Source organism: Callorhinus ursinus, unplaced genomic scaffold (genome assembly GCF_003265705.2).
Source record: "Callorhinus ursinus isolate GAN/ISIS: 27379988/994484 unplaced genomic scaffold, GSC_fseal_2.0 scaffold1, whole genome shotgun sequence".
NCBI classification, from domain to species: domain Eukaryota; kingdom Metazoa; phylum Chordata; class Mammalia; order Carnivora; family Otariidae; genus Callorhinus; species Callorhinus ursinus.
In genome coordinates this window covers 104,311,055-104,331,975 of record NW_027397063.1, presented here as the reverse complement: position 1 = coordinate 104,331,975, position 20,921 = coordinate 104,311,055, and the positions used below count along the sequence as shown (strand labels likewise).

Sequence of the window (20,921 nt, the reverse complement as noted above, 5' to 3'; positions counted from 1 at the left end):
AAAAAAAAAAAAAAAAAAACAATATGATCAAATATGATCAGGCTGGTGCATAGATCAGTGCCACACACTAGATTTTGGGTGTATTTTAGTCTGTTAGAAGAAAGTGCCTCCTAAAATTTTAAAGAAAGAAAGACTTATATATGTACAAAATAAGGGTTGATACGATGAAGGGATGGAATATGACTGTAAAGATGAAAATTATAAAAAATTTTAAAAAAGGAATTGATAAGAAGATGTTTGAAAAAAGAAAGAAGAGGATTTTAAAAAAAGGAAAGAAAGAAAGAAAAAAAAGGGGGGGAGAGAATGTGATCAGGCAGGAGACTAGAACAAAGCCATACACTAGAGATTTAGGGTATATTTTGATATGTTAGAAGAAACTTGTTTCTCACAATTTTAAAGAGAGAACAACTTATATACCTATCTGCCAAAAATAAGGGTAACTACTATGAAGGGATAGAATATGACTCTAAAAATGACAAATAAAAATGTTTTTTTAAAAAAAGGGATTGATAAGATGTTGGATAAAAAAGGGAAAAAGAAAAATTTAAAAAAATTTTTAAAAAATTAACTTTAAAAGACTAATGCATCATGGTAAAAAAAGCCATGAATTCTATGTGCAGTATTCCCCTAGCTCTGGAGTTCTGTCGTTCTCATTGATCGGTAAACTTGGTATTACGATACCAAATATAGAGTCGTATATGGAAAAAAAAAAAAGCGGCAGAGGAGCGAGCAAAGCAGTTCGCGGGAAGGAGCGGGTGCTCGCAGTTCTCCTCGCAGACCCCCGGACCCACCTCCGAGATGTCCTATATGCTCCCGCACTTGCACAACGGCTGGCAGGTGGATCAGGCCATCCTTTCAGAGGAGGACCGCGTGGTGGTCATTCACTTTGGACACGACTGGGACCCCACCTGCATGAAGATGGACGAGGTGCTCTACAGTATAGCCAAGAAGGTTAAAAATTTTGCAGTTATTTATCTTGTGGATATTACAGAAGTGCCTGACTTCAACAAAATGTATGAGTTATACGATCCGTGTACTGTCATGTTTTTCTTCAGGAACAAGCACATCATGATTGACCTGGGTACTGGTAACAACAACAAGATCAACTGGGCCATGGAAGACAAACAGGAAATGATAGACATCATCGAGACTGTGTACCGGGGTGCCCGGAAAGGTCGCGGCCTGGTCGTGTCTCCAAAGGACTACTCCACGACGTACAGATACTGAGCTCAGCCCAGCCTCCGTGCACAGAAATGGTGTGCAGTCGTTTTCATGTGGAAATATTGGAAACTATTTAAAGCCTTAGAGAAAGCGTTTGGAGGAGAATACAAAGATGAAGGGGTTGGAGGGTCTGTGCAGTAAGCGTTGCATGGCCTCAACTCTCCGCCTGCCTGGCCGTTGTATTTTTATATTAGCAAATATCTGTAAATATCTAGCCGAAATAAATATGCAGTAATGGAAAGTCATAATTGCTTGTTTCTTCTTTTAATTGCTTAAAATTAAAAGTCGTAATTGCTTCTTCTTCTTGGCTGGCTGTTCGCGCTGATCTTCTGGGGGAGGGGACTGTTGCTGCGGTTCCCAAATGTCTTTGCCCGAGGCGGAATTGCCCCACCCTTGTCGGTCTGGGCTAAGCAATCTGCTGGGGTTTGCTCTCAGGAGCTTTTGTTCCCTGCAAGTTTTCGGTACAGCTTTGGAAGACAAGGGTGAAAATGGTGGCCTCCCAATCTCTGTCCCGGAGGAGCCAAGAACTCAGAGCCCCGCTCCTCAGTGCGCCCCCAGAGAAAAGCAGTCAGTCACTCCCGTCTCCCCGGTCTCTGGCCGCACTCTGTGCTCACCCAGCCTATGACCGAGCATTTCTATCTCTGGCACCTGACCCTGTGTGGAGTCTCCATACCCAGCAGATCCCTGCGGTGTGCTCCCATGCAGCTCCTCCTGTGGGAGGAAGGGGCGTCTCCCCTGATCTGCCGCTTGTTGGGTCCCTGCTGGAGGAGCAGTGGCCCGACTGGGCCGCGGATCACAGTTTATGGCAACCCCGAGCTGAGAGGCCGCGCCTCGGCTCCGTCTCTGCAGCCGGCTTCCCTGCTCTGATACCTGGGAGCTCTGCCGCACTCAGGCATCCCCGGTCTTTCTGTGACCCCAAGGGTCCCGAGACCACACTGTCCCACGAGGGTTCTACCCCCCGCTTAGCCACTGGAGCGACGTCCCTCAGCAGAGCCGACTTCTGAAAGTTCTGATTTTGTGCTCCGCGGCTCTATCACTTGCCAGAAGCGGCCCACAGAGGCCCCCTCCCCCGCCGTCTATCCTCCCGAATATCGCCTCGGATTCATTTCTCTGCATGTCCTACCTTCCAGTAAGTGGTCGCTTTTCTGTTCAGAGAGTTGTTGCTACTCTTTTCTTCGATCTCCTGTTGAGTTCGTAGGTGTTCAGAATGGTTTGATCCCTATCCAGCTGAATTCCTGAGACCAGATAAAATCCAGGTTTCCTACTCCTCCACCATCTTGCTCTGCCTCTCACACCCCTGTGACAGCTTTTATTCTTGACTTTCCAAAAATGTTTATATAGCAAACGTCTTGGAAGATAGAAATGACATCTCCCTTTGGGGCAAAGGAAAGTTCTGTTTGCCCTCCAGGACAATAAAGCTAATGTCTCCCCTAAGGCAATGAGCAGATTTGCTAGCAGCCCCCTCATGAGACTGAGAGTTTCCTAAACTCAGTATACCTCAACTGACACAAACCTCTGTACCCAGTATCCAGCTGGGACAACTTCATATCATCCCCCATGGGACGGCGAAATTAAAGGACTGACACAAACATAAAGTCTATGTTGCCTGCTATGTCATGCATAATAAAGCCCTTTGAGTTTGACCCAGAAGTTTCACATCTTCTGCCAGCATCTATGAAACTGGAAGGATAACTTTGTATCTTCTAAGTAGGATAAAATCTCAGACCCTTCCATTTTTTGACAAACACCCAGATAAATATATAGAGATAGCATGTGTATGACTTGAAAGACTAAATACTGTAATTCTACCAGTTCTCCCCAAATTGATCTGTAGATTCAGTGCAATCCCAATCAAAATTACAGCAAGATTTTTCATAGAAATTGATAAGTTAATACTAAAATATAAATGGAAATGTACTGTATTTAGAATCAAACTTGGAAAAGAATGAAGTTGGGGGATTTACATATTATTTGACCTTAAGACTTACTATAAAGTATGATAATCAAGACATTATAATAGTTGTATAAAACTGACAAATAGATCAATGGGACTTAATAGAAAGCCCAAAGGTACGCCACACATATATGGCCAAATAAATTTTGACAGAGAAACCAAAGTAATTAAATGGGTAAAGAAGACTTCTCTATATACAGTACTGGATCTACCAGATATCCATATTTTAAAAGTTTTGTTGATCCCTACCTTACACCATACATAAGACCCAAATGACAAAGCTCTTATAAGAAAATGTAGGCAAATATGTTTGAGACCCTGGGATAGGCAAAGATTTCTTGAAAAGAATGTAAAAGGCATGAACTATGAAAGAAAAACATGGATGAACTGAAACTCCCTCAAAATTTAAAACTTCTGTTCATCAAAAGATAGAATTGAGAAAATGAAAATGAAGCCCACATACTGAGAAGAAATATTTGTGATATATATTTCTAGTAAAGGACTTGTATCCAGAATATATAAAGAACTGCTACAAAGCAATAATAAAGCCAAATAACCAATTTCTTTAAAAAGGCAAGGGACTGCAATAGATCCTTCACGAAAAAGGATTTACAAATGGTCAATAAATATCTGAAAAGATATTCAACATCATTATTATCAGGGAAATACAAATTAAAAGCACAAATACCACTGCATGCTCACTAGGATTGTCAAAATTAAAGACTAATAATACCAAAATGTTGGAGAAAATGGAGAGCGACTGGATACTGGTAGAAGCTTAAAATGGAACAACTACTGTGGGAAAATGTTTGGCAGAATCTTATAATGTTAAACCCTCACCTACATTAATATTTAACAATTCCACTCTTAGATATTTACCTCCCCCAAAGTGAAAACATATGTCAACAAAAATTCTGTACAAAAATGTTTACTGCAGTTTTATTCATAATAACACAAAATTGGAAACAACACAAATATCCATCAACAGGAAAATGGATAAACAAACTGTGGTATATTCATACAATGAAACATTACTTAATATTAGAGAACAAGCTAATAAGGCAAAAAAAAATACTAATATATCTCAAAAACATTATCTTGAATGAAAGAAGCCAGACACAAAGGAATATTTATGGTATGACTTTATTTACATGAAGTTTTGCCTGAAGTACAGGCAAAATTAGTATATGAAGCTAGAGATCCAAATAGTGATTGCCTGAGGGAAATACAGAAAGAGACTGGAAAGGTACTCAAAGAACTTCTTGGGGGGATGAAAATGTTCTATACCTTGACTGGGATCTTTGTTACATGACTGTGTGCATTTGTCAAAACTCATCAACTGTTACACTTAAACCTATATATAATTCATTGTATGTAATTCTCAATTCAAAATGAAAAAAAAAATACTACCAAAAAAAGAATCAAAATGGATTTTATTTAAAACTCATTTAGCTCCAAACTATTCAAGGTCTTACATTCAAATTGAGATTATTTGCTCTGTATCCACAGGTGTTGAGAAAGATATCCTCTCGGACTTTACACAGCTACCAAGGCAACAACATTAGGAAAACCATTAATCAAAATTTGATAGTGCCTATCTGCAATCAGAAGAAGAAAATAAAGAACACCTTGGACTATAAAAGCAGGTGAAACACACCCAAAGGACCTAGTCAGTCACAATGTTGGTGTTCTTGCTTCTTGTGACTTTGGCCCTAGCATCTGCTCACCATTCTGGTGAGCACTTTGAAGGGTAAGTAAGCAACTCCTTAAATGAGTAAGTCCTCTTGCTTGCTATCCCCAAAATTTGAATGCATTACCCAATTTTAAATTTTCTCTTCTTTTTCTATGTCACCATTCAGTGAGAAGGTGTTCCGTGTCAATGTTGAAGATGAAAATCACATCAACTTACTCCATAAGTTGGCCAGTACCACCCAGGTAAATAATGATCCAATAATATAGGTTTGCTTTACACTTACTTTAAAATCATAGAATGCACTGTGATTCCATCAAAGGAAGAATGACTAAAATCTTAACCATAGCAAGAAATAACTTGAAAAACATTTAATGCCACAATACTTTCTTTTTCTGCCTAAACTAGATTGCCATAGCCCTATAGTATTATAAATCCATGATAACTTCTTAAGGAGCTGACAGGACATGACAACTGGATGAGATGGAACTGTCACAAAGGTCACAGAACATCTAATGTACAGTCACTTCCCTTCTAAGGCAAAAGTGAAAAATGATCAACTTGGATATTACTGAAAAACTGGGCTTCTGTCCAACTTGAAATTCATTTCCACATCCCATGTATCATCTGTTCCCTTTGATTTTCTTTCATTCCAAATCAAACAGCTTGAGTTTTCATGACCTTGATTCAGGACCTCTTAATGATATGACATGACATGAAGGGGTGGGAGGGGGGAAGGAGGTAAAAAGCCATGAATGATTTTTGTATTTTTTTTACTTTCAAGAAACCAAAATCTCTATGCTACTTTAAAAAATCCACTGTATATGGGATGAGAACTGATAATTTTAATTATATATGTACATAGCAGGAAGCTATTGCTGACCACAAATCGTTCACTTGGGCCAAACCTGTTTCTTCATGAAATATAAACCAAAAACATAATTTTCTAGCCCCCAAATATCCATCTGTCTATATCTATCTATCTATCTATCTATCTATTTATCTATCTATCTATCTGCCTACCTATCTTTTTTTAGGTTTTTTTCTTTTAGCTTTTAAGGTATGGGGGGGAAAGAAGATACAGTATCATAATCTGAAACAGATTCGAAAGTCTAGAATTGAAAGAAAATAAAAAGTCATTGATTCCAGCTTTCCACTCAAATCTGGAATTTCCTCCGTAGAAACACCATCCCTAGTTGCCAGCCCTAATAAAACCCGTTTGAGTACCTCCAGGGATGGCTGAAATACTGTTTTTCAGAGTAGTCCATTCGCCTTACAAGTCCATTCCAGGACTTTAAAAACTACTAAGTAGTAGCTAAAAGTACTAAGTTTAAAAGTAGTAGCTAAAAGTAGCTAAAAGCTACTTTCTCTAACTCTAGTCCACTGGACCTAGCTGAGCCAAATACTGTCTCACCTCTAAGATTTATTTCTTCCAGGCCTTCTATAATTTCTCTTAGCACAGGTTTATAGACACCTGATCATTCTGGTCACCTCTGGATATAGCTCAATTTTTCTGTCTATATTTCTTTTTTAAAATGTAGCTTTCTGAAATGACAATGGACCTCTAGGTTTGCTCTGATTAATACATACTACAGGACCATTGCCTGTCTTCATCTGTAAAGCAGACATTTATTAATGGGGCCTGAGATTCTTTTCAACATCTTGAACAGTTATAGAATAATCTTAGGTTATAACAAACATATTGGCCAATCGAAACCATTAGGTTATTATTTTTTCACATGAATCACCCTCAAACAAGGTATTATTTCTTCTTGCCTATTTATTTTTTAACCTAAATGCAGGATTTTAGATTAACCCTGTTAAAATGTATCTTTATAGCCTGTTTTCAGCATGTTGAGATCATTTTAAAAATGAATTCAGTCATCCAGGGAAATAATTCATCCCCCTGACTTTGTATCACCAGCAAGTTTGACAAGCATGCTTTCCCAACTTTTATCTTTGTCACTGATAAAAATATTAAGTTAATCAGGGGTCACCACAGAATTAGAGGCCTCCTTCATAGTTCATTCATTCAATACACATTTATCATGAGTTTCCAGTGTGTTAAGTACTGAAAGTGATGCATTAACCAACTAACCTCAGATAAGTTTGTTCAAGTATCCACATTACTGTTAGCTGTAGCTAACACTGTGCTTTCCAGCTTATAAAGAAGAATACAAATGCAGAGACTTGGTCAAATATTTTGCTAAGATTCAGATTCAGCATTCTATCAGGATAGTGGTCTCTTTCAATAATAGGATGAAGTTAATTAGGCCTGACTTACACTTGCTTTAAACCATGCTGGCTCCCAGGGATCACAGCTTCCTTTCCTGAGCATTCACAATCCATCTGCTTCCAGTTTACTCTGCAGCTTTGCCAGAATCCATGCCAAGCCCCAGGAGCTCCTGCTTCTGGAATTCACCTGTTTTCCTATTTATGAAATCCAAGGTTTACCCCTCCCCTCCTTAGTGATTCCTTCAAGCTCTGATTCCTCCAAGAGTGCTGAGAAAGTTCTGCAATCACATGTGCAGTTATTTTTTTAGATACCTAAAATTCAGCATTTGACAATAGTCAAGAGCAGAGAATCTGGACTCAGACTCCTGGATTCAATTCCTGGCTCTACCACTTGATAGCTGGACCTTGGACACCTCTCTGGGTCTCAACTTTCTCATTTGTCCAATGAGAATAGTATTTACCTTATAGGATCGTTGTGAGAGTTAAAACACTTAATATAGGTAAATCACTTAGAAAGAACTTATGTAATGAGACCTATATAAATATTTGTTATTATTACCATCTTTAGAACTGGAATTTTGAATGCAATTTACATGGCCAGTATAATCCCTTCTCTCCTCTTCCATCTTAGGCCTCAATGTTCTCTTTCCAAAGAAGGTATTTCTGCTATAAATCCTAACATGTGAAAAATGTTTTACTTATGGTAATTTAACCTCTCAATAGAAGGAGAAGAAACAAGGGATAGTGTCCCGCCTCAAAAAGACAAAAGTCAAACGATAGTTAAATAGAGTAACTTTCTCTCTTCCAGCTGCAAACATCAGGCTTTAGCTCCAAGCAATGGGACTGCATGTTTCTTCTTCACTCATTTTATTTCCAACATGAATGAAAGGATTTTTATTCTCCTTAGCAATCTTGCAAGTGCTGCATATTCTGGACTGTAGCCTTCCTGATAAGATCATTACAAGGGCATCTAGTCTTTGTATTCATCCTTGGCCATATGTCCTTCCTCCCAGCTTTTGAACATATCCTTTTACAAGCTGAATGTACTGGAGAGCTGTGACCACATGGGACTCTGGCAGCCTCCCCTTTTCATCTGTAATTATATAGTAAGGGTTTTATTTCATCTTCTTGCAATCAGAGTTGCACTTGTTCCTTTATTGGAGACATTAACCATAAAACCTATTCTCTTTTCTCTGTACTTTCTTGAACTCTGTTTCTCTATGGTAAAGTGCATGTTCAGCTATGCCCAGGGTAATGTGGTTACAGTCTTCCAGTGTTCCCATCACCCCCACTATACTTTACGACAAGTTCCTCCCTGTTGTCTGGAACTAAGCCTCAATTAGAAGTCACTTCTTCTTCCAAGAGGAAAAGAAAATTCCATTAGATAAATGAAGAGTCTATCAGATGTTCAACTTATAGTCAAATGCAATGTGAAGAAACAAATTTGTGTAAATTTGTAAGGAGCCAAAGATCCCCAATACCAATATTTATTCTCTTATAAGCCCAAAAGAATGTATAGTGCATACACTATTTTATCTTGCTTTTGTGCTGGTTTCTTAATATATTTTAAGAAAGACTCTTTAGTTTTTAGCCAGCTGGCTGATTAAGTTGACATTCCCACAGTGCTATTACATAAAGATATTCCTTTATCTTCCAACAAACATTCTTTATGATTTTTTGTAACTCAGCTTCCTGGAATTACAATTTTATAACCTCAGTTTTACAATTTATTAACATATAATTCAATTCCCCATATCTCATATCATGTTTTGCTCTATTTCCATATTTCAGATATAGATCTCATTCACAAGGTCTTGGTAATTACTGAAATGTATATTTATCTCCTTGTGATAATATTTTGAGTTTATTTGTATCCATACTTGATACACTGGTAAACATCTATGAGGCTATTGAGTTGCGCCTGATTTTTGGCTCCATTTCTCCTAAGAAGCACTGGGAACTAACTCCATAATATAGTAAGTCTGCATCACACTTGTAAAACTTCATACTGTTGGATGTTGGTATATTTACTGACCAATTTTCTCCATGTCAAACTGAAATCCTAAGGTACTTCAGGTTAGGTCTACAAGTTTTCTGTCAAACATTTTCATGAGGGCACCTGGGTGGCTCAGTTGGTTAAGCGACTGCCTCTGGCTCAGGTCATGATCCTGGAGTCCTGGGATCGAGTCCCACATCGGGCTCCTTGCTCAGCAGGGAGTCTGCTTCTCCCTCTGACCCTCTTCCCTCTCGTGCTCTCTATCTCTCATTCTCTCTCAAATATATAAATAAAATCTTAAAAAAATTTTCATGAGATTTCTCTACCCCATTTCTTTTTTAACTAGGAACATTTTTTATTCACAGCTATGAGACTCTTACCCCATTTTAAAGAATCCATCATTCTCACTGCAGAATCTTAAAAGTCTCTCTCTGTGTGTGTCCCTCTCTCTCAGTCTCTCTCTCTCTCAGTCTCTCCCTCTCCCTCTTTCTATATACATATGCATATAGAGAGAGATGTATATGTAGATATGTATGTAGATATGCAGATAAATATAGAGAAAGAAAGAAATCGATCTCGCAATATTTAGGAGAGCCAAGACCAATAAGCAAGAAAGAGGTTAGGAATTGTGTAAAACTAATGAATCACAGACCTGTACCCCTGAAACAAATAATACATTTTATGTTAATTTAAAAAATTAAAAAAAACACTAATGATGTACTGTATGGTGACTAACATAAAACATAATTTAAAAAATAAATAAGAGGTTAGGAAAGGCAACTTTTAACTTAATATAGCAAAGAAAACCCATTCAGAAAGCAATTAGGCTATTCTGAAGTGGTACTAGATGGACCCAAGATTGTACTAGAACCATCACCAAGACATTAACAGGTATATGCTGCTCTAAGTGAAAAGCTAGCATCTTAATATAGATTCTTCAAAGCAAAATCTTAGACAAAGATTTGAGGGCAAAGATTTTGTTTGGGAAGTACAGGGAACACTGGCAGAGAAGTGAGGAGTGATGTAGAGAAGGGAAGGCAGCCAACAAAGGGGACACTATTAAGACAGCTACCACAGAGTATGACTAGAGCTTAATCCTACAGAGAACTCTAGGAAAGGGGCAAATCACACACCTTAGAATTATCCCACCTGAGAAATGAGGGAATTGGAATATTTAGATATCCATTTTCCAGGCTCACTGGTTGAGCATTTCTCTGGAAAGAGTTTTCTTTGCCACCTCCTGCCTGCTGCAAGCTGTTAGCTTGGCTTTTGCCAGCTAGGGGAAAGAGCTTTCAAACACAGAGATGCAGATCTTGGCAGTGGGGAGTCCCCTGAGTACAATGAAAGGTCCCAGCATTATGTATGGGTGGGTCATTGTCAAGTTGCCTACAGATGCTTGGAGGACTTTATGTGCTTTACCAACTCTAAACCTCTGTCTCTATAATAAAGATACACATCCCTGTCCCATCCCACCTTGGAATGATAAGTATTTATTAGATACACAAATTCAGAGTTAACTTTTAAAAATGTGCTTTCTCCCATAACATGCTTGTCTTCAGTGTCCTTCTATTTACAATGTTGGCTAACTAGAATTCATCACCAGCCCCTCACTTTCTCTGTTCTTATCATGGCATGTCTTTATATTTCCCCCACTAACTTTTAACCTTTCATCTTTATCCACTCATCTATGACTCACTAGATCACAATGTGTAGCTAATCCTTATTAAATCATCAATACTATCTCCTTTCAACACCTTAGCGACAACCAAGCTCACATTTTTTTTCTGGAATTCCTTCTGATATTGTCCCTATGTCCCTGCATCCTACTACCCTGACATTCCCTATGGTCCTGACTCATGACTCAGTACCCACTAGACATCTACAATGGTCTGAAGATTACCAGGACAAGATATAGGTTATTGGATTCTCCACAGGCAAATGTGTCTGAAATTGAGTCATCTTAATATCTTACCTAACTAGTTTCTATTAAACGACCTCTAAATCTTGCCTAAACTCCCTTCTAAGTTTCCAAGCAATGGTCCTAAGTATTACCTGTCACACCTCCAGCCTGAGACTAGCTCATAAACACCTACACGGGGAATGGGTGAAACACAGGGGCAGAGAAAGACCCACTGTCAGGCTCACCTCAAGCTTGTAGGACTTTGCTCAAGGAAGAAACAAGAAATCAGAAACCTGAGAGAGGCAACACATCCTTGGTAATGTTTTTCCATGGAAAAAGGAAATTTGAAATCACACATCCACAAAGAAAAACATTAGAATTATCAAATATGTTATTCTGTTATTTTTGTGCATAATTTTCTCCAAAATCTCCCCCGTAAGGACAGAAGCTATGTTTGATTCACTCATTAGTGTATTCCTAGTCTCAGGTATAAAGCCTAGCACATAGTAGGTCCTTAATAACAGCTGATGAATAACTGAACAAATGAAAATGTCTGGATCTTTGAGAGCATTTTGTTTTTGGCCATGATGCCAAGATGACCACTGGGGAAAGATGCATCTTCCTTTCCAATACATCTTCCACAGGTCAGAGATGTAGACCCTGGTTCTTCACATTACTGTGAGTGCTGAGTTCCAAGTACAAATTAATAAAATAAATCAATCAAAAGGTAAAAAGGAAAGCTCAATTTCTTTCTATTAAATTCTGTGGCTCTAGTAATTCATCATCATTCATTCAGCACATTTATCCATTACCACAAACACTGCTATCACAATAAGCAATTGCTCCAGAAAATCAATAAATAGAAAAAGAACCATTATAGAATACTGCAATTAACTAACATTATGGGAAATAATTATATGTTCTTCATGCTTGATGATAATCAATTAAGGCCATGTATGTATGTGTAAACAGTTTTATTGACATCTAACTGCTTGGTCCCGACTCTTGTTCACTCAAAGGAGACATTTTTAAGAGATTTCATGGATAATTTGAGTTTGAAAATAACTCAATGGAGTAGAGTAATAGTGTGCTTGCTGATGATAATTTACCCATTGAATTATAGGTGTCAAATACAATATATCTTACTCCTTATTCAGATTGACTTCTGGAAACCAGATTCTGTCACACAAATCAAACCTCACAGTACAGTTGATTTTCGTGTGAAAGCAGAAGATATTTTCACTGTGGAGGATTTTTTGGAGCGGAATGAACTACAATATGAGTAAGTTTATGTTTTATAGCTATCAAATTCTCTCCTATATATGCTCTCATCTGAGCCTCTGAATAACCCTGGGAAAGTAAAAGTAAGACCAAGACCATGGCTTCCCTAAAGCCCCACAAATAGGTCATGGTGAAATTGGCCCTAGATTCCAAATCTTAAGACTTTAAGCCTGGTAGATATTTTGTTTAGTTCTTATTCCAATAAAAAATTGGTTTTGACTCTTGAACCCCAGTTTAGCAAGATATCTGACCTGCTACTGGTTTACAAATGATATATAGACTATAAGCCATTTGGTTTATACTCTGTTATCAGCTAGACATAGTTTTAGTCCCAAATAATATCAAGTCTTCTTTCCAAGTGAGCAGCCAGACCTATTATGAGCTATAAGGACTATTCATGCTCCTAATTTTTTGTGTGTGCACACCAGACGCAATCAGTATTTATTTCAACTTAACCAATTATTCATATATTTTCTTATCATTTGATTTTTTTTCATCATGATAAGTGCACTCTTTAATCTCCATCCTTTATTTCCTCCACTCCCCCACCTACCTCCCCTCTGGTAACCATCAGTTTGTTCTCTATAGTTAAGACTCTGTTTTTTGGGTTGTCTCTCTCTCTCTTTTTTTCCTTTGTTTGTTTTGTTTCTTAAATTCCACATATGGTACTTGTCTTTCTCTGACTGACTTATTTTGCTTAGCATTATATTCTCATACTCTATCCATGTTGTTGCAAATGGCAAAATTTTATTCTTTTTTATGGCTGAGTAATATTCCATTGTATATATATGCCACATCTTCTATATCCATTCATCTATGGATGGACACTTGGGCTGTTTCCATAATCTGGCTATTTTAAATAATGCTGAAATAAACGTAGAGGTACATGTATCCCTTTGAACTAGTGTTTTTGTATTTTGGGGGTAAATACCCAGTAGTGTAATTCCTGAATCATAGAATAGTTCTATTTTTAATTTTTTGAGGAACCTCCATCCTGTTTTCCACAATGGCTGCACCAATTTGCATTCCCACCAACAGTGCAAGTGTGTTCCTTTTTCTCCACATCCTCGCCAATACTTATTGTTTCTTATGTTTTTGATTTTAGCCATTCTGATAGATGTTAGGTGATATCTCATTGTAGTTTTGATTGCATTTCCCTCATGATGAGAGATGTTGAGCATTTTTCATGCGTCTGTTGTCCATCTAGATATCTTCCTTGGAGAAATGTCTGTTCACGTCTTCTGCCCATCTTTTAATTGGATTATTTGCTTTTTCAGTATTCAGTTGTATCAGAATTCTTTATATACTTTGGATACTAGCCCTTTATCAGATATGTCATTTGCAAATATCTTCTCCCATTCCATAGGCTGCCTTTTAGTTTTGTTGATTATTTCCTTCACTGTGCAGAAACTTTTGATTTTGATATAGTCCCAATAGTTCATTTTTGTTTTTATTTCCCTTGCCTCAGAAGACATAGCTAGAGAAATGTTGCTACAGCTGATGTGAGAGAGATTACTGCCTAAGCTCTCCTCCAGGATTTCTATGCTTTTGGGTCTCACACTAGATCTTTAATCCATTTTGAGTTTATTCTTGTGTATGGTGAAAGAAAGTGATCTAGTTTCATTCTTTTGCATTAGCTGTCCAGTTTTCCCAATACCATTTGTTGAAGAGACTGTTTTTTCCCATTGTATATCCATTCCTCTTTTGTCAAGGATTAATTGACCATATAATTGTGGGTTTATTTCTAGGTTTTCTGTTATAATCCATTGATCTATGTGTCTATTTTTATGCCAGTACCATACTGTTTTAATATAACTTGAAATCTGGAATTGCGATACTTCCAGTTTTGTTTTTCTTCCTCATACTCCTTTAGATTAAGGACAAGATTAGGGTCACACTGAATGGTTCTTCTGTCCTTTGACCCCCCACAGCCCCACCACTATTTCTAGTGATAGAAGTCATGGAGAGAAGGACTAAAAGAAAGGAAAGTGATTCCCCAAAGGCCTAGAACAGAATTGTCTAGGCTGATCACCCCATGTCTCCTCTCCCCAAATACCACACTGGTCCATGTAAGCCTTTCCAGATGAGAGTGTCTTCCTAAGTAGAAGCAGTTGTCCATTGTTGATCCAACAAATAGATAATAAGTGCCTACATATACCAAGCACCAAAAAGGATAGATATGGCCCCAATCTCTTCAGAGGAAAACAGACTTTAAACAAAGAATTGCAAAACTGTGTAACAGATGTCAAGAAGAGTAAAGAGCTAGAGATACAGGGGAACTGACCAGCTCTAGGCAATCAGGGAAGGCCACTAGAGGAAATGAGGCTTCAGCTGAGACAGTTAAACTTTAGCCAGTATTAGCCAAAGAAAAGGAAAAAATCATACTCTAGGCAGAGAACAGACTATATGGTAAGCTTAGAACTAGGAGAGACCATGCTAACCTGGAGGCATTTGCACTAGAGGTAAGAAAGAAATGAGGTTTTTCTTTCACAATAAAGTTCTTCCTCCAAGGAGTGGATCAGTAAGAAGCAAAGAGGCAGTGTCAGGTTCCAGTCCTGAACATTCAAATGTTTATCCAACAACACCCCATCACAAGCTCAAGTCTTCATTATATTTTGAGTAAATGTAACTTAAAAATTTTTAACAGAAATTTTCTCTTGTTTTTCATATCTTAAAAATAACAAATAGTATTTATGCTAATGAAGATGTCAGAATTGTTACCTATAAAGTCTGTACCTCATCAGGAGAAGTGGTACAACATAACACAACAAGTAAATGCTCTGGGGAAAAAACAGGCCAGATTCAAATCCTGGCTCTGCAACTTCCTCAATGTGTGACCTTAGATAATTTGCTTAATTTTTCTGACCCTCAGTTTCCTTATCCATAATATGAATATATAATGCCTCTCTCAAAAGACTGTGAAGATGAACCAAAACAATATGTAAATAAATTGCAACTGATATTACTATTTCTATGGTCTACTATTGTACAAAGAGGGAAATGATACATTTCTTAAAGGTCAATAGCAATTTTTTTAACCCCATTATCATGCTTCATATAGCTTAGCTATCTGCTTCTGCCTGAGGGAAGTGTCAAAATGTGACCTTAAGAATCGACTGTCTTTTTAAAGCAAAGATATAACAGTTAAGTTTCAAAATTTGATTAAGATTCATGTCTGTGACTTTTTGCTCTTCTTATTACACTAGCAAGTACTTCTAAAATCCTAGCCTTTAGGAGCCCTCAGTAATATTTTCTTAATGACAGTTTCTTTATAATTCTTTGAGAAAAACAAAAGGAAGATCAGAGACCATAAGCTAACCCGAGCTACTTAAATGATGTCCTAATTCTACCTATATCATAAGCAGTAAAATGGCTTCTAATCGCATATCAATCTCCCTTTATCAGGTGGAAAATTCACATCCTTTTTTAGTGGATAAACTTTTTGGTAATTGGGTATGAATGTTGTCTCATCTAGAACATAAGATATTCCCTGAGAGCTAAGCTCTTGTTAATTTTTGCTTCTCTGTTCACTGCTCAGCACACATGTAGCCTACAATTTTCTAAATATTAAATAATAATAAGTCCCTAGAAATCCTGGAGAAGCACACTAGCAATATCCTTGCTGGGGCTGTAAGCAGTCCCTATGCACCCCACTATTACCTCATATGGTAACTTGTATTTAGACAGTTTCCTGCCAGCAAGAATTCGTAGTAGTGTTTATATCCAACAGGAACCATCTACTGCACAAGTTCCACCAAAATAGCTTTGCAGATTTTTCCATGGTTCCATCCCTCTTCACCAAGACTTGTATCACTTTGGCAGCTTTAACCAGTTTCTGAGTTACCATGGGAAAAAATTCAGAATGTGTGCACCAAGAAAAATAACTGTATTTTTATGCTTATGCTGCACCCTTAGATACAGAAAGACTAGGAACTGGATGGTGCAAATCTCCAACTTACTGTTCTGAAGCTGTTAACAGACCTTTTGGTAGACAGGTTTTCACAGAATACCTTCCTACAAATTGCAGGAAGGTTGTCTTTGCCCTATGCAATCCAGGGAGAGACTGATTGTTACTAATATAACTTCCTATAACATTATTCTTCCGTGTATTTCAGATTAAGACAGGAACGTGTCCTTGGATAGCAATGGGTACATAACAGTCTTCTTCACTAGCAATGGTCATGTAGTAGAGGAACTAACCAAATACTTCTTTTTCAAGAATCTATAAGGGGGGGAAAAAGTGAGTCATGCCTCTCCTTCTCAGACATTCTGTTCCTTGTTTTGTTGGGAGTCCCTGTTATCTAATTCGCCTGCATGTTTATAAAAAAGAAGTTGGGTAGCACTATAAAAGGAACATATAAAAGTATAAAATAGTGTACACGCTTCTGTATTTTGGAGCTGTAATGCAGTCCCTATTACATTAAGAGGCATTGTTTTAATCTCCTAGAATAGAAGCTCATTATTTAGTAATAATATTTGTAATATAGCTAAAGTAGTGCTTTGTCCTAAATCTAATAAAATCAAATAATCACAAGGCTAGAAAGGATCATTTGAGGTCAATCCCCCGCCTTCAGGCAAAAGTCAGCACCACATTTCAACCACATTCTTTTCTTTTAATTTTATTTTATTATGTTATGTTAATCACCATACATTACATCATTAGTTTTTTATTATGTTATGTTAATCACCATACATGACATCATTAGTTTTTGATGTAGTGTTCCATGATTCATTGTTTGCGTATAACACCCAGTGCTCCATTCAACCTCATTCTGATGCTCTTTTGCAACTTACTAGAGGGTACTTTTACTCCTGGGTGTCATCTTACATTTAACAGGCTTTTTTTATGCTTCTTTGTCCTAATTATTGATGTAAAGGTTTAATAGCTAACATAGTAATAACTCTAGCAGAATGTCTCATCTACCAAACAAAACACTAATCCATACATAGTCACTTATTCTCCTAAATTATGTGAATTTGAGTATTAGGTGCAGAGAAAGGATAGCAATATTCTGTGGACAGTCTATTGCCCCCTCTACTCAGAGCCTGTTCCTGATAGATCAGAGCTTCCCATGGTTATGGTCTTAGATCCAGTTGTCTTGAGGCTGTGGAATGCCTGGGAGCATTTAAGTGATGATTTCTTTTCTCTGGGGACCCACTAACAAGCCATGTGACCTAGGTGATATTGTACTCGTTCACTGACAATGAAAAATCTTATTAAAGAGAAAGTAGATGTCATTTACCATTTTCTCTTGGAGTTTTAGTTCAAGAAAAGTTCAGCCAGAAAAGTTCATCCTTGTTACACAGCATTTGTTGTTTCAAACTCATGATTTCGGAATAAGCTGTTTTCTTTAAGATTCTGTCGAATTAAGTTGAATTTGCAACGATGTGGATGGAACTGGAGGGTATTATGCTGAGCGAAATAAGTCAATCAGAGAAAGACATGTATCATATGACCTCACTGATATGAGGAATTCTTAATTTCAGGAAACAAACTGAAGGTTGCTGGAGTGGTGGGGGGTGGGAGGGATGGAGTGGCTGGGTGATAGACATTGGGGAGGGTATGTGCTATGGTGAGCGCTGTGACTTGTGCAAGACTGTTGAATCACAGATCTGTACCTCTGAAACAAATAATGCAATATATGTTAAAAAAAGAAGATAGTAGGAAGGGTAAAATGAAGGGGGAGAAATCAGAGGGGGAGACGAACCATGAGAGACTATGGACTCTGAGAAACAAACTGAGGGTTCTAGAGGGGAGGGGGTGAGGGGATGGGTTAGCCTGGTGATGGGTATTAAAGAGGGCACGTATTGAATGGAGCGCTGGGTGTTATGCACAAACAATGAATCATGGAACACTACATCAAAAACTAATGATGTAATGCATGGTGATTAACATAACATAATAAAATTAAAACAAAAAAAGATTTTGGCCAGTCGATTTTTTTTGTTTTTAGGTTTTTGTTTTGCTTATTTTGCTTTAGTTTTGTTTTTTTGTTTTTAGTTTTTATGAATGTTATATTTGAAAACCATTTTCCTAATCTATCTATTTTAGGTGTTTCCTGGAGTTTATGAAGTTTATGGTAACCAGTAATTTCAGTTTAAATTTTTTTCATAAACCTTAAAAGACAACTATGACCAAGGCCTACAGATTTAAGTCAAGTCACTGCATTTTAGAACTGAAAAGGACATTTAATACCAGCTAATCAAATGCCCCATTCTAAAAATTATAAAAGTAAGGTCCAGAGATTAAATGATTTTTCTGAAGCCAATTTACAAGTTAGGCAAAACTATGACCCCTGACCTTTTGATTCCTAATTCTGGATTCCTTCTCCTTCTGTCCTATCCCCTAACAATCCAATTAGGGTGTTAAATATAATTATAACACTTACTATAATCATTGTTATAGTAACAATGCTAACTGAAGCAGGCAGAATGGTGGTCCTGCCCAAAATGTCTACATCCCAATCCCCAGAGTACCTGAATATGGCACGTTGCATGGCAAAGAGGAGTTAGGTTTGAAGATGGAATTAAGGTTGCTAAGCAGCTGAACTTAAACTATTTTAAGATTATCCTAGATTGTCCAGATAGGTGCAACATGATCACAGGGTCCTTACAAGTGGTAGAGGGAGGCAGAAGATGGGGTCAGAGTGATGTGACACGCAAAGGACTTGAGCTGCTGTTGCCGGCTTCAAAGTTAAAAGAGATGGGCAAAGAGCCAAGGAATGTGGGCACCTCTAGGAGCAGGAAAGGGCAGGGAATCAGATTCTCCCCTAGAGTTTCTAGAAAGAAGCACATCCCTGTTGACACCCTGATTTTAGCCCACTGAGACCCATGTTGGACTTCTAACCTACAGAATTGTAAAATAATAAATTCATGTTGTTTTACACCACCACATTTGTGGTAATTTACAGCAGCCATAGAAACTAATACACCAACAAAGTACTAATGGCTGCTCAAGGAGAAATTTTCTTTCCACAAGCTAAATTTTTAAATCTGCTCCTTTTCCCTTTATTTTTAATACCACCTTAAGTCAGTTAAGACCTTAAGATAGTATTTGCCTCTTGCTAGGAAGAAAATATCATTTAGTATTAATTTATTGCATTTTCCATAAACAGACACAAGTTCATTCCCCAGTTAACCAAATGAAGGAGAGACCAGGAGGGAGGTTCAGAGGATGTCCCTGACATACTTCATCAGAATGCCCTTGGGGCAGCCACAGGAGAAGTAGACTTTTTGATGTGTGGCTGCAATTCTCTGTGTGCAGATAAAAACATTTCAAGGTTTGACTGTGGATAATAGAAGTTTCTGAAAATTAGCTTCTGTCCATAATATTCACAATGCTGTGATCAAGGACATTAATGTTCATAAAATTTCGTCCTTTCAGAACATACTTTCCACTCAACAGTAGCAAAGACAAATGAAATCACACATGTCCACATCTTCCGGCCTGCCTTTTATAATAGAAACTTTCACCTGAACAATCATTTATAGAAATAAGCAGGCCTCAAAGGTCTGTCACCAATTTTCATAATACCTTGCTTCAGAACCGTTCTTTGGTTACTTTAAACCAGCCAAAAGACAAGCAAGCAGAAACTAGTTCTTTAAACCCAGCATTTTTTGCCTAATAAATGTTTAGTTTATTAATATTTCTGAATTTCCACCTTTCAAGATATTTTTCTCAAAACCTAGATAAAGGCCCTCAAGTGACCAACTCTGTCCCAGTTTACCTGGGACTGACTGGTTCCTGGGACATGAGACATGTCATGGGACATTTAGTGCTAAAACCAGGAAAGTCCTGAGGAAGAAAGTCCACAGATAGGGCTCAAGTGCATACTTTTGTGTGGCAGCCCAAGGCCCAAGGCCCTATTCCAGAATGCCCCAGGTACCAGAGGAAACCACTTTCTGAATTTAGGGTCCAAGGACACTTAAATATGTCTAGTTTAGGCTGAAAAAGGGCCTGCCATGCTTGCACTCTCCAGTGATATATTCACTCTTTGTGATGAGCAGCTCAGGTTGAAGGGCATCAGGAACACTCAGAGGACACATGTGACTCCATGGAGAATGTATTGCAGGATTTACTAAAGCAGTGACTCTGGCTTTTTGCATATGTTCACTGGGAAATACTCTTTTGTTCACAGGAGCACTTCCTTTGGTTTATTACAGGGTATTGATAAGCAACCTGAGATCTGTGCTGGAAGGTCAGTTTGACAGCCAGGTCCGTGCAACTGGACACAGTTATAAGAAGTACAACAATTGGGAAACGGTATGATATGCACATGATTTAGACAGACATTGCTGTGGGAACTGAACTAAGAATGGCACATTAATCCACAAATGGTTGCATTGGTAGATAGAGGCTTGGACTCAACAAGTCACCAGTGAGAATCCGGGCCTCATCTCTCGCAGCGCCATTGGAACCACATTTGAAGGACGCACTATGTACCTCCTCAAGGTAATCATTTTTACCCATGACCTTGCCATGTCTGAGGGCTTTAAATCAATGAATTCTAACACTTTAACAACTGTTTCACAGAGATGCTCATCCCAAACATTGTTATAACTCTTTCCCTGCCTACATGCCCCAGGGAATCAAACAGATTCCCCAGCTTCTTTTATCGTAGGTGGATTTTTAAATCATTATTTT

At 37.9% G+C, this 20,921-nt stretch overlaps 1 protein-coding gene and 1 pseudogene across 1 annotated transcript in view; both read left to right on the top strand.

The window, feature by feature from the left end:
• The window catches only part of CPB1 (carboxypeptidase B1), a 61,563-nt gene that overhangs the window by 23,647 nt on the left and 16,995 nt on the right, over positions 1-20,921 (top strand). The window contains exons 2-6 of the mRNA XM_073881313.1: positions 4,685-4,925; positions 5,035-5,110; positions 12,154-12,278; positions 20,441-20,540; positions 20,628-20,729. Of these exons, the coding sequence (XP_073737414.1) occupies positions 4,855-4,925; positions 5,035-5,110; positions 12,154-12,278; positions 20,441-20,540; positions 20,628-20,729 (474 nt within the window). The 5' untranslated portion in view covers positions 4,685-4,854. The remainder of the gene's footprint in view (positions 1-4,684; positions 4,926-5,034; positions 5,111-12,153; positions 12,279-20,440; positions 20,541-20,627; positions 20,730-20,921) is intronic.
• Positions 722-1,446, top strand: LOC112822472 (thioredoxin-like protein 4A pseudogene; annotated as a pseudogene).